Below are 11,825 nucleotides of genomic sequence, written 5' to 3' on the forward strand. Positions count from 1 at the left end.
CCTGAGACCATAAGAACTAGATGGTGCCCAGCTACAACCCACGACTGCCATGACAGGGAACACAACAGAGAACCCCTGAGGGAGCAGAAGAGCAGTGGGATGCAGACCCCAAATTCTCATAAGACCAGGCTTAAAGGTCTGACTGAGACTAGAAGAACCCTGGTGCTCATGGTTCCCAGAACTTCTGTTGGCCCAGGACAAGAACCATTCCCAAAGCCAACTCTTCAGACATGGATTGGACTGGACAATGGGTTGGAGAGGGATGCTGTTAAGGAGTGAGCTTCTTGGATCAGGTGGACACTTGAGGCTATATTGGCATCTCCTGCCTGGAGGAGAGATGAGAGGGTAGAGGGGATTAGAAGCTGGTGAAACGGAGATGAAAAGAGAGAGTGGAAGGAGAGAGCGGGCTGTCTCATTAGGGGGAGAGTAATTGGGAGTGTGTAGCAAGGTGTATATGGGTTTTTGTGTGAGAGACTGACTTGATTTGTAGACTTTCACTTAAAGCACAATAAAAATTACAAAAAAAAATGTTGAGATGGGAATTGTTTTGCTATATGTATTTTCACCAAAATTTAAAAAAAGAATGTCAAAAACATGATACATTTTGCAAAAACATCATCTAACATGAAACTTTTGTAATTATGAGGCAAAACTGAATTATTGGTAAAATTTTATATACACCTTCTCTAATTGTTCATTTCATTTGATGTCCACCAACTTTCACCTGGAAGTGAAAATCTTCCTCACCAGGTTGCCTAATGCCCTCTTCACATCTTTATTCCTAAGCGTGTAGATGAAGGGGTTGAGTGTAGGTGTCACCACTCCATAGAAGAGAGCCATGAACTTGGGCTGGTCCCCTGTGATGGAAGAGGCGGGCTGAAGGTACATGCTAATGCCTGGGCCATAAAATAATAAAACTACTATGAGATGTGAAGAACATGTCCCAAACGCCTTTTTCCTTCCCTCAGAAGACTTAATCTTCAGCATAGCATGCCCAATACAAGCATAGGAAGCAAAAATTAGGCAGAGTGGAAGAGCTAATATAAAAATGCACACCACAAAGAGTGTGAGCCCATTAGCACTCTTTTCACCACAGGCAATCTTTATCAGAACAGGAATCTCACACAGTAAGTGATCCAGTTGGTTGAGACCACAGAGTGGCAACTGTAATGTAACAGTGCCCTCTGAGACAGCATAGGTCATTCCACTCAGCCACACAATGGATACTAGGAGGACACAGATTTGCTGATTCATGATGAGGGTGTAGTGAAGAGGCTTGCAGATGGCCATATAGCGATCCAAGGACATGAGAGCCAAGAGTAGACATTCTGTGCTGCCCATCATGTGGAAGAAATAAAGCTGAACTGCACAGCCCAAGTAGCTGATTGTCTTTTTAGAGCTTCCCAGGTTAAATAACATCTGAGGGACAATGCTTGTGGTATAACACATGTCCAAAAAGGAGAGGTTGGTGAGGAAGAAATACATGGGGCTGTGGAGACGGGGATCTAATTTGGACACCAGTATGATAGTGATGTTTCCCATCACGGCCATAGGGTATGTTATCAGAAGAATGACAAAGAGAGGAAGCTCCAGCCAAGGACGGTCAGCAAAGCCTAATAGGATAAATTCTTCAGGGCGGCTTTCATTAGTTAGTGCCATTATCTTCAGCTTATTTACTCTATAACAGGAAAATGGTAAGCAAGACACAATGAGTTATGAAATAATAAAACATGATTATGCATTGGTCATACATTCATACAATATGGGGTACAGTAACTTGAAGACAATATATAAGGGTAACATTATTTCCCTTCATGACAGCACAAATGAAGGGCAGTCACTTTAACCGTTCTTAAACTCAATTTCTTCCTGTGTATACAAGATGCCAATAACTATCTCCTTGGGTTGTGGTATCCAAAGAAAAATAGATATGGAAGTGTTTTTGAAACTTCAATGTAGTGATTTTCAACCTTTGGTTTACACAGTAATTGGCTGAGGAGGGTGTTAGAAATGTAGGTTATTGGTTCCTATATCCGGGTGTCTGATAGAGCTGATCTGGTATGGGGTCCAGGAATCACATGGGTCATTTAGAGAAAAACTGCTGCAAAGCAGTGTCAGAAAAAGTAAAGGTATTAAGGAATCCACTGGATGGCGCCAACAACAACGTAATTAAAAAAAAAAAAAAAAAAAAAAAAAAAAATTAAAGGAGGAGGAAAAATCCTGAAAATGTAAGAATCATCAAGATAGCCTTGTCCAGCCCCATGTATTTAGTTGAGTAATTAAGTCATCTGTATGTGGAATACAGCAAGAAAAGAAAGCAGTTTTAGCTTCAATTTTTTAATTATAAATTGAGTTTGTTTTCTGTGCATTCTTTCTTGCAAAACTATTGAGATTTAAAGTTCATGTATTTGATCTTCCATGAAAAATTTTAGCTAGTTTATGCATTTCATAGAGATTTTCATTTGTGGAGTGGCTTATTAACCTGTATTATGTAAGAGTTTGGACTCTTGTCAGTGGCTTACTGATTGTTCATAGGTATAAAACATATTTGTAACTCCAGGAAACTGCTCTAAGGAGAAAAGTCTATATTCCACTTCAGACTCAGAGGTGTATTCCAGTCCAGAAATAATTTTAGTTTTTTTAAATTTTTTAGTTAAAAGACACATTGACAGAACAAAATTAACTAGCTGAGTGAAGTAATGGTTTGATATAGATTCATCTGGTAATGAGTTTTTTTGTTACAATATTCTTCCCTTTAAGTGGTGAAATGTGTTTCATGAAATCCCTATTTCTTCAAATGAAGTATATTTGGATAGGAAGTAAAGATATTGCATGAAGCAACAAAATTCTGAGTTGTTCTGTCAATCAATTAGTGTTTTAGGGTTACAGATTACCTTCTGTCTTTGTAATCTAGTGCTGCTGCAACAGAAGTACAACAAGTGGATGGCTTTAACAAAGAGAAATTTATTCTCTCACAGAGTAGTAGGCTACAAGTCCAAATTGAGGGCATCAGCTCCAGGGGAAGGCTTTCTCTGTTGGCTCTGGAAGAAGATCCTTGTTTGTCGTCAATTTCTTCCCAGGCTAGGAGTTTCTCTTCACAGCAACACTGGTTCCAAAGGACACTCTCTTCTCCTGGTGCTGCTTTCTTCATGGTATGACGTCCCTCTGTCTCTCTGCTTGTTATTTCTCTCTTTTATATCTCAAAAGAGATTAGCTTAAGACACTATCTAATCTTGTAGATCCCATCAATATTACTACCACTAATCCATCTCACTAACATCATAGTGATGGGATTTACAACACATAGCAAAATCTCAGAAAATCAAAAAATGGTGGACAATCACACAATACAGGAAATTGTGAACTAGCCAAATTGGTAAACATATTTTTTGGGGACACAATTCAATCTCTGATACCTTCCTAGACCTACCTTCCTAAAAGTACAGTTTTCATAATCTCTTTTGCATTAAATCTCAAAGCCATTCTGCTAGGAATCACACAAAGCTATTTAGAGCTAAGATGTGAATGATGCCCTTTGCTGACACACCATCCTAGGCTAGGAGTATGCAGTAACAGTAACAAAACAAGAACAATAATTCCGTCTAATCCTTAATGATCCTTTATGTTCCACACATTGCAATACACTTTTTATATGCATGAACTCATTTTTTTGGTATCCATATTTCAGGATATTGTTAATCATTGATTCCTATAGCTAATAAGTAGGGAAGCTCTAAACATGAAAAAACAATCAATGCTCTAAATGAGTAGTAAGGTAATGAGACTAAATTTAGAATTTCAAGAGTCCAGAGAAAACATCTGTACTCCAGGGATGTTTCACGAATGAATGCTGTTCCTTACATATTAATTTGACCTTGACGTTATTAAAAACGTTATATGAACACATTGAATTTAAAAACGTGACTTGGGCTAAGTTATTTATCAGGTGAAAATTCTGTTTAGGTGGGACATGTAGTAAAACCATGAATTTATTTCATTGTTAAAATAATCAATCATTCTAAAAATTCCAATTTACCCACATTATTAAATAATTACAGTATAAGACATCTATTGCCTATTCCTTTTACAACTTTATATTTTTTCTATCATGGTTGTTCTTCAATGTTTTAGAGATTATTTTACATTTGATAGTCCATGAATTCTCTCATAATTAGTTCCATCTAACTCTAATGACAATATTCTTTCAAGTATGCTTTGTAGCTATTTTATTATTTGCATTAGTTGGCAATTTGTTTTATTACTTACCTTATTAAGTATAGTTTTGTTTGTGAATGGTGACCATCTCAAAGTATCCTTCATTTCACTGAAATATTTCCATAAATGGGAAATTTCTCTGAATGTTTCCTTAGAAACAAACACAGCAATAGGTCGGCTTAAACAATGTGATTTAGTCTTGAAGTACATCTAAGCTCTGCAGTTCTATCCCTAAATCTATAACCTTCTCCATGTTTTTCTTATGATGTTTCATTAATTTTAGCTCTTGGATCCCATGACTTTTGAATCTACCACTTCCCATGATTTTCCATCACTATTTTGCTACATGGGGATACATTTACCCATAGCTATTTAAGGTCATATTCATAAAGTACCATGACTCTGTTGCTTTTGACATCTTCTTTGCATCTCCACTCACTTTTTCATTCTAGTCTGTCTTATACATCTTTTTTCATCACACACAGTATTTTATTCATGTTTACAGCACTTTTTAGTTTTGTGTATTGTAAAGAGTCATTACAAGAAACAAAAGCTATGTCTGTGTGACACTAGAACATCTGTATAAAACACAGGGGTGGATATCCGATCCATCAAATTTTGACCATACATAAAAAAATTCACATGATTAAATGAGAGCTTTATACTTCATTCACTAAATTTGACATCTGTCAAATATAGTGTTTATTAATAGTTCAATAATTGTAAGGTTGGTTTATATAAGAGGGAGGGACAGAGAAAGACTAATTTATCACAATGAGAAAGGGAGTTGCTTCCCAACCCTTCAACTAGGTATTCTCAAAGTTGAAAAAAAGTTCTCTGAAGTGAAATGCTCTTTGCTTTTTATATTTATATTAGGCATTAAGACCTACAAACATCCAAACTTCTTAATGCATTTTAAGAAAAATGTCTTTTTACTCACCTTATTTTGAGACATATCACTCAACAAAGAGCAATTATGAAGGAATGTATTTCAATTTTTGAAAGTTCATAGAAGGAAAATTGTAGTACACAGATAAACACCTAAGACAGTTTCAGAATGTGAGTTTTTAAGCTGATAAAAAGGCACCAAAGAAAAAACACAGTTTAGGAAGATAATAGCAGGTAACATCAAGGATGTCTTGCTGATTTGTTATTTGTATTTTTTTCCTGAGGCCTTTTGAGCATTGTTTTCAAACAAGCCATTTGTCCCTATCCCGGATGGATTAGCAGAGAAAGTTCCTTGGGACAGGGTCCTCTGAAGAAATGCTTCTTGTGTCCAATTAGCTGCCTACTCTCTTGAGGCTGGGAGTAAGTTCTTTTGAGTGTTAGGATTGTTTTGAAATAAACTCAGTCACTTTTCTAAAAAAAAATGATCACTAATTTTAAAAAAGATATAATTAGAGCAGAACGTATTTGAATGAATCATCCAGGGAACTTAAATACAAGCTTCTTCAATATCTTCAGTCATTCTTAGAATATCTCATATAAGATTCAGTTATTTTTATTCATCTTAATAAAATTGCACAAAGATGAGTTGAAAAGGGGAAGAAAAAAATCAGTCAAAGTTAGATCTCTAGAATGAGAGGGTAAGTGGTAGAGATAAGGGATACAGAATAAGTACTTGGTATATACTCTGATGTAGATACAACCACCAAAAAAAGGCAGGAGACTATTGCTGGTGGGAATGCAAATTGGTACAGCCGTTGTAGAAAATAGTGTGGCAGTCCCTCAAAAAACTAAAAATAGAACTACCACATGACCTAGCAAATACACTCCTATATACCCAAAAGACTTGAAAGCAGAGACTCACAGACTTGAACACCAAAGATCATTGCAGCACTTTTCACAAAAGCCAAAAGGTGGAAACAGCCTAAATGACCATCAACAAATGAATGAATAAACAAAATGTGGTACATACATACAATGGAATACTAATCAGCAAGTAGGAGAAACGAAGTCTCGATACATTCTAGAATATGGTTGGAGCTTGAATTAGTCTGAGATAAGTCAACCACAAAAGGACAAATATTGTATAAACCCATTCCTGTCAAATTGATTCAGACTCATAGCAACCCTATGGGACAAAGCAGAATTGCTTCATAGGGTTTCCAAAGAGCAACTGGTGGATTAGAACTGCTGACCTTCTGGTTAGCAGCCAAGCTCTTAACCAATGCACTACCAGGGTTCCAAATATTGTATGACCATACAAGAAAAGGCAAACATATAGAAATCAAAGTTTATTAATGGTTACAAGGGGTGTTTATAGAAAACTGAGTTTCAGTTTACAGTGATGGAAAAATCACAGCCAATTATTGTTAAGTGATGTCAGTAAGTTGTACACCTGTAAAAAGTTGAAATGGCAAAAGTTGTGTGGAAGACATATTTGTAACAATGACAAAAAATGTAGCTGGTGAGGCTGCTTACGTGCAACCAAACACTTCACGAGATTTGGTTTCTTGTTTAGGGTCATGGTTTCATGGGACATCCTGTTAATTGTCTTAATAACATGTTTAGTGCTTCTGTTTTACCTCCCAGTTGTTTGCATAATGCCTGGGGTCTTAAAAGCATGAAAGCACTCATCCAAGGCACAACGATGGGTCTGTATTCACCTGGAACAACTGAGGAAGAAGGAGAGTCAGGAATAGAAGGAGGGAATGGACATGTGACTAATTGCCACCGTGTACACCTGCCTTCTTTGCCATGAGACCAGAAGAACTGCAACCATTACTGAACATCTTGATCAAAGATTCTATAGAAAAACCTTGATCAGAAGAGAAAAATACGGGACAGAATTTCAAATTCTAATGGACTCCAGACTTTCTGAAACCTTGGAGGCTGGATGAACCCCTGAAACTATTGCGCTGATATAGTCTTTGAAATGTAAGACAAAAATATTCCATGAAGTCTTAAAACCAAACTATAAAAAAAAATAGCTTAGCTTAACTAGTCAATAATGTCTGCCTTGAGCTTTATGCTCTTTTAAGATCTATCTATATGGGATCAAAGTGACCATAGGAATTCAAAAGATTTGATAGGCAACTTAGGGGGCAGTGAGCTTATGTTAATGGAGGAGGAAAAACTCAGAAAAGGCAGGTGAGAATGGTTGCATAACTTGAAGAATGAAATCAATGTCACTAAATAACACATGTAGAAAATGTTGACTTGGTGTATGTTTTGTTGTGTATATTCTCAATAACACCACCCAAATAAATAAAATTTAATATAAGAAAAAAGGTTTATCATAGGAGGAGTTGAACAGATATTTCCACGTCTTAGGGGAGTTGTTATAAGGAAAAAAATTAGATAATACTTGTGAAATGCTTTACACATCCTAGTACATAAATAAATATTTGTAAGTACTAAAAAAAAAATGAAGAAGAAGAAGAAGCAGGAGAAAGGAAAGGAAGTATATGGGAAGAAGAAAAATCTTTCCCTGAGTAAGTATTAACAAAGCTTAAAATGAAATTATTTTGAAATGAATGCAAGAGAGTGGGGGGGAAGATATTATTCATTAATTTCAATAGTGCTCATATTAGAAAACCAATAATAATGTCCATAAAAGGTACTGGTATAAAAGTAACCACAAGAGCAATAAGTTCAAATCTCCAAATACCACAATGATACCAAATACAGAGAAAAAGCAAACTGACTGCATAATGTAAATTTTTACATACATTTATGAGTATATACTAAATTTATGAATATATTACACCTATATTCACATATTTATAAATATGTACTAAAATACCACGTGAAAGAACTAAGTCAAAAGTATCTACTGTGTCAACAAACAAAAACTGGACCTAACTTATCTATCTAAAAAAAAATTTTTTTAGATTATTTAATGAAGCAAAACCCAACTCCATGCTATATCCCAGGTACACACCTAAAACAAAATGTCTTGTTGGGATCTTATTATAAATTAAGTAGAGAAATGCTCAGGTTTGCGGAGCATAAACTCATGTAGTTTATTTCCAAAGTAATCATGGCAAGGCACACAGATAAGACCCACAGACATTCATTCAGATGTGGAGAATCAGGGTAGGGTAAAGTCAGTCCAAAAATTGAAGTCCAAATCTTCAGCCTTCAAGCATTTGTCTTTAATGAGAGGTCCCTGTAAGAACACTTTACCAATGACTTGTCCTTGGAGGAGGTTTCTCATAACTGGGGTTTGAGGTTGGTGGCAGTGGCACTGGCAGGCAGAGTCTCCAGTAGCATCTGTCTCAGTCTTGCGAGATGTCAAAGACTCGATTTATACAGTCGTTATGCCTATACCTTGCTCTCAGGAGATAAAAGCCTGGGGCTTTTAGTGGGTTAGTTCCTCTGGTCATGCATGATAAGGATCTATCAGAGGATGGCCAGTTCACATTGCATCAGCTTGATTTATGACAAAGGTTCATAATCAGAGGTGCGCACTCTAGGTGTCTAAAATAGATAAACTAAGAGTTATATCACATCATATCACAGTAATGCAGTTTACAACAAGGTAGTTGCTATAATATTAGAAGTTGTTTATGATGAAATTGTCAATGTTAGATTTGTTAACAACTTAGCTTAAATGTTCAAGTTACACATCCCATGTTTCACACATAAGAGATTTGGGATCACTACATTATAAGCATACATCACACTACTTAAAAAAAAAAAAAAAGGAGTTGATATTTTACTGTGGGCCAAATATATTTTAATTTATTTTGACAGAGCATCCATGCTGGTGCATACTAGCTGAGTATCAGCCTTGCCTCTAACCATCATCAAAAATAAACACAAAATTACCATATGACTCTACAATTCCACTTCTAGATATATACACACCAAAAAGAAATGAAACCAGGAATGCAAACGGATATTTGTACAACAATGCAATAACGCATTGCAGCATTATTCACAATAGCCAAAGGGCAAAAATAACTCAAATGCCCATCAACAGATGAATGGATTAAAAAAAATTGTGTTGCATTTGTACAATGGAATATTACTCAGACATAGAGAGAAATAAAGTCTTGATACATGTTACAAATGGATGAACCTTGAAAAAATTATGCTGAGTGAAATCAATCGGTCACAAAAAGACAAATATTATGTGTTCCTACTTATATGAAACATCTACAACAGACAAATGCATAGAACCAAAGCACATTAGTGGTTACTGGGGGCAGGAGGGCAACAAAAATGGTAGCAACTACTTAGGGGACACTAAGTTTCTGTTAAGGGTGATGAAAATTGGAAATGGAGAGCACTGATGGCTGACAACATGATGAAAACAAATAATGCCAAGTAAAATTTCTTGAAATGGAAAATGTTTTGCTATATATATTTTTACCACAATTAAAAAAAGAAAAAGAATATCACAAATAGGACACATTTTGCAAGAACATCATCTAACATGAAATTTTGGGAATTATGAGACAAAACTGAATTATTAAAGAAAATTTTATATAAACCTACTGTAGTTGTTAAACAATTTCATTTGAAGCCCACCATCTTTCACTTGGAACTGAAAATCCTTCTCCTCAGGTTACCTAATGCCCCCTTCACATCCTTATTCCTAAGGGTGTAGATGAAGGGGTTGAGTGTAGGTGTCACCACTCCATAGAAGAGAGCCATGAACTTGGGCTGGTCCCTAGTGATGGAAGAGGAGGGCTGAAGGTACATGCTAATGGCTGGACCATAAAACAAGAAAACTACAATGAGGTGGGAAGAACATGTCCCAAAGGCCTTTCTCCTTCCCTCAGAAGACTTAATCTTCAACATAGCATGTCCAATACAAGCATAGGAAGCAAGAATTAAGCAGAGTGGAAGAGCTAACATAAAAATGCATACAACAGAGAGTGTAAGCTCATTAGCACTCTTTTCACCACAGGCAATCTTTATCAGAACAGGAATCTCACACAGTAAGTGATCCAGTTGGTTGAGACCACAGAGTGGCAACTGTAATGTAACAGTGGCCTCTGAGACAGCATAGGTCATTCCACTCAACCACACAATGGATACTAGGAGGACACAGATTTGCTGATTCATGATGAGGGTGTAGTGAAGAGGCTTGCAGATGGCCACATAACGATCCAAGGACATGAGAGCCAAGAGCAGACATTCTGTGCCACCCATCATATGGAAGAAATAAAGCTGAACTGCACAGCCCAAGTAGCTGATTGTCTTTTTAGAGCTTCCCAGGTTAAACAACATCTGAGGGACAATGCTTGTGGTATAACACATGTCCAAAAAGGAGAGGTTGGTGAGGAAGAAATACATGGGGCTGTGGAGACGGGGATCTAACTTTGACACCAGAATGATGGCGATGTTTCCCATCATGGCCATAGGGTATGTTATCAGAAGCATAACAAAGAGAGGAAGCTCCATCCAAGGGCGGTCAGTGAACCCTAGTAGAATAAATTCTTCAGAGTGGCTTCCGTTAATTAGTGCCATTATCATCAATTTATTTCATCTGCAGTAGGAAGTGGTAGGGAAGATAAAAAGAGTCATGACCAATGAGCAAACATAATTATGCATTGGTCGTCCATTCATAGAAGATGGTGTACTGTAACTTAGGTGGAAATATCATAAAGCATCTGGTACCAGTTGACTAATTTCTTTTCCTGACCCTGTAAAGGCAGCCACTTTAAACACACAGCCTAAACATTCTCAAAAGAAATTTCTGCCTTTGTAATAAGATGCCAATAACAATCTCCTTAGGTTGTGTTGAGGATTAAAGGAAAAACATACATAAATGTGTTTTGGAATTTCTAAAGCAATGGTTTTCAACTTTGCTTACATAAAATCAACCAAGAAGGGCTGGTCAAATACAGATTATTGTTTCCTCTTTCAGGTGTCTGATAGAGTAGATGTGGCATGAGGCAAAGGAAACAGATGGCTCATTTTCAGAAACTGCTGCAAAGCAGTTTCAAGAAGAGTATAAAGATATTGAGGTAGCAATAGTAGAGGGAGGAGGAGAAATTCTGGAACTATAAAATCATCAAAATAGACTTGTCCAGCCCTACCTAGTTTGGAAACCCTGGTGGCATACTGGTTAAGAGCTATGGCTGCTAACCAAAAGTTCAGCAGTTTGAATCCAGCAACCGCTCCTTGGAAACTCTATGGGGCAGTTCTACTTTGTCTCATAGGGTCACTATGAGTCAGAATCGACTTGACAGCAACAGGTTACCTAGTTAGTTGAAAAATTTTGCCATCTGTATAGAAGGTAAAGGAGTCCTTGGGTCATGGAATTGGTTAACACGCTGAGCTACTAAACAAAAGTTGGAGGTCTGAGTCTCCCCAGAGGCACCTTGGAAAAAGGGCTAGTGATCTATTTCTAACAAAAACAGTCACTGAGGGCAAGGGCGAAGGTGGGGAGGCAGCGAGTTGGGGGCGCGGAGGAGACAGCATCCAGAGCAATTTTTGAATAACAGAAAAAATTGTGAAAAAAGTACAGCTGTGGAGTTTACATTAACTTTACTCAAAAGAATTTGGTCGGGCGCAGAGCCAAGATGGCGGACTAGGCAGACGCTACCTCGGATCCCTCTTACAACAAAGACACGGAAAAACAAGTGAATCGATCACATACATAACAATCTACGAACCCTGAACAACAAACACAGATTTAGAGACGGAGA

At 37.0% G+C, this 11,825-nt stretch overlaps 2 protein-coding genes across 2 annotated transcripts; both read right to left on the reverse strand.

The window, feature by feature from the left end:
• Positions 1–720: 720 nt before the first annotated feature.
• On the reverse strand, positions 721–1,659 carry LOC126070667 (olfactory receptor 2B11-like). The gene has a single exon (XM_049875084.1). It carries the CDS (start codon positions 1,657–1,659, stop codon positions 721–723), a length of 939 nt encoding a protein of 312 aa, XP_049731041.1.
• Positions 1,660–9,702: 8,043 nt separating this feature from the next.
• LOC126070671 (olfactory receptor 2B11-like) lies at positions 9,703–10,641 on the reverse strand. Its single transcript, XM_049875096.1, has one exon. It carries the CDS (start codon positions 10,639–10,641, stop codon positions 9,703–9,705), a length of 939 nt encoding a protein of 312 aa, XP_049731053.1.
• Between the last annotated feature and the right edge of the window lie 1,184 nt (positions 10,642–11,825).

The sequence above is a fragment of the Elephas maximus genome, chromosome 1, assembly GCF_024166365.1.
Source record: "Elephas maximus indicus isolate mEleMax1 chromosome 1, mEleMax1 primary haplotype, whole genome shotgun sequence".
Lineage (NCBI taxonomy): Eukaryota > Metazoa > Chordata > Mammalia > Proboscidea > Elephantidae > Elephas > Elephas maximus.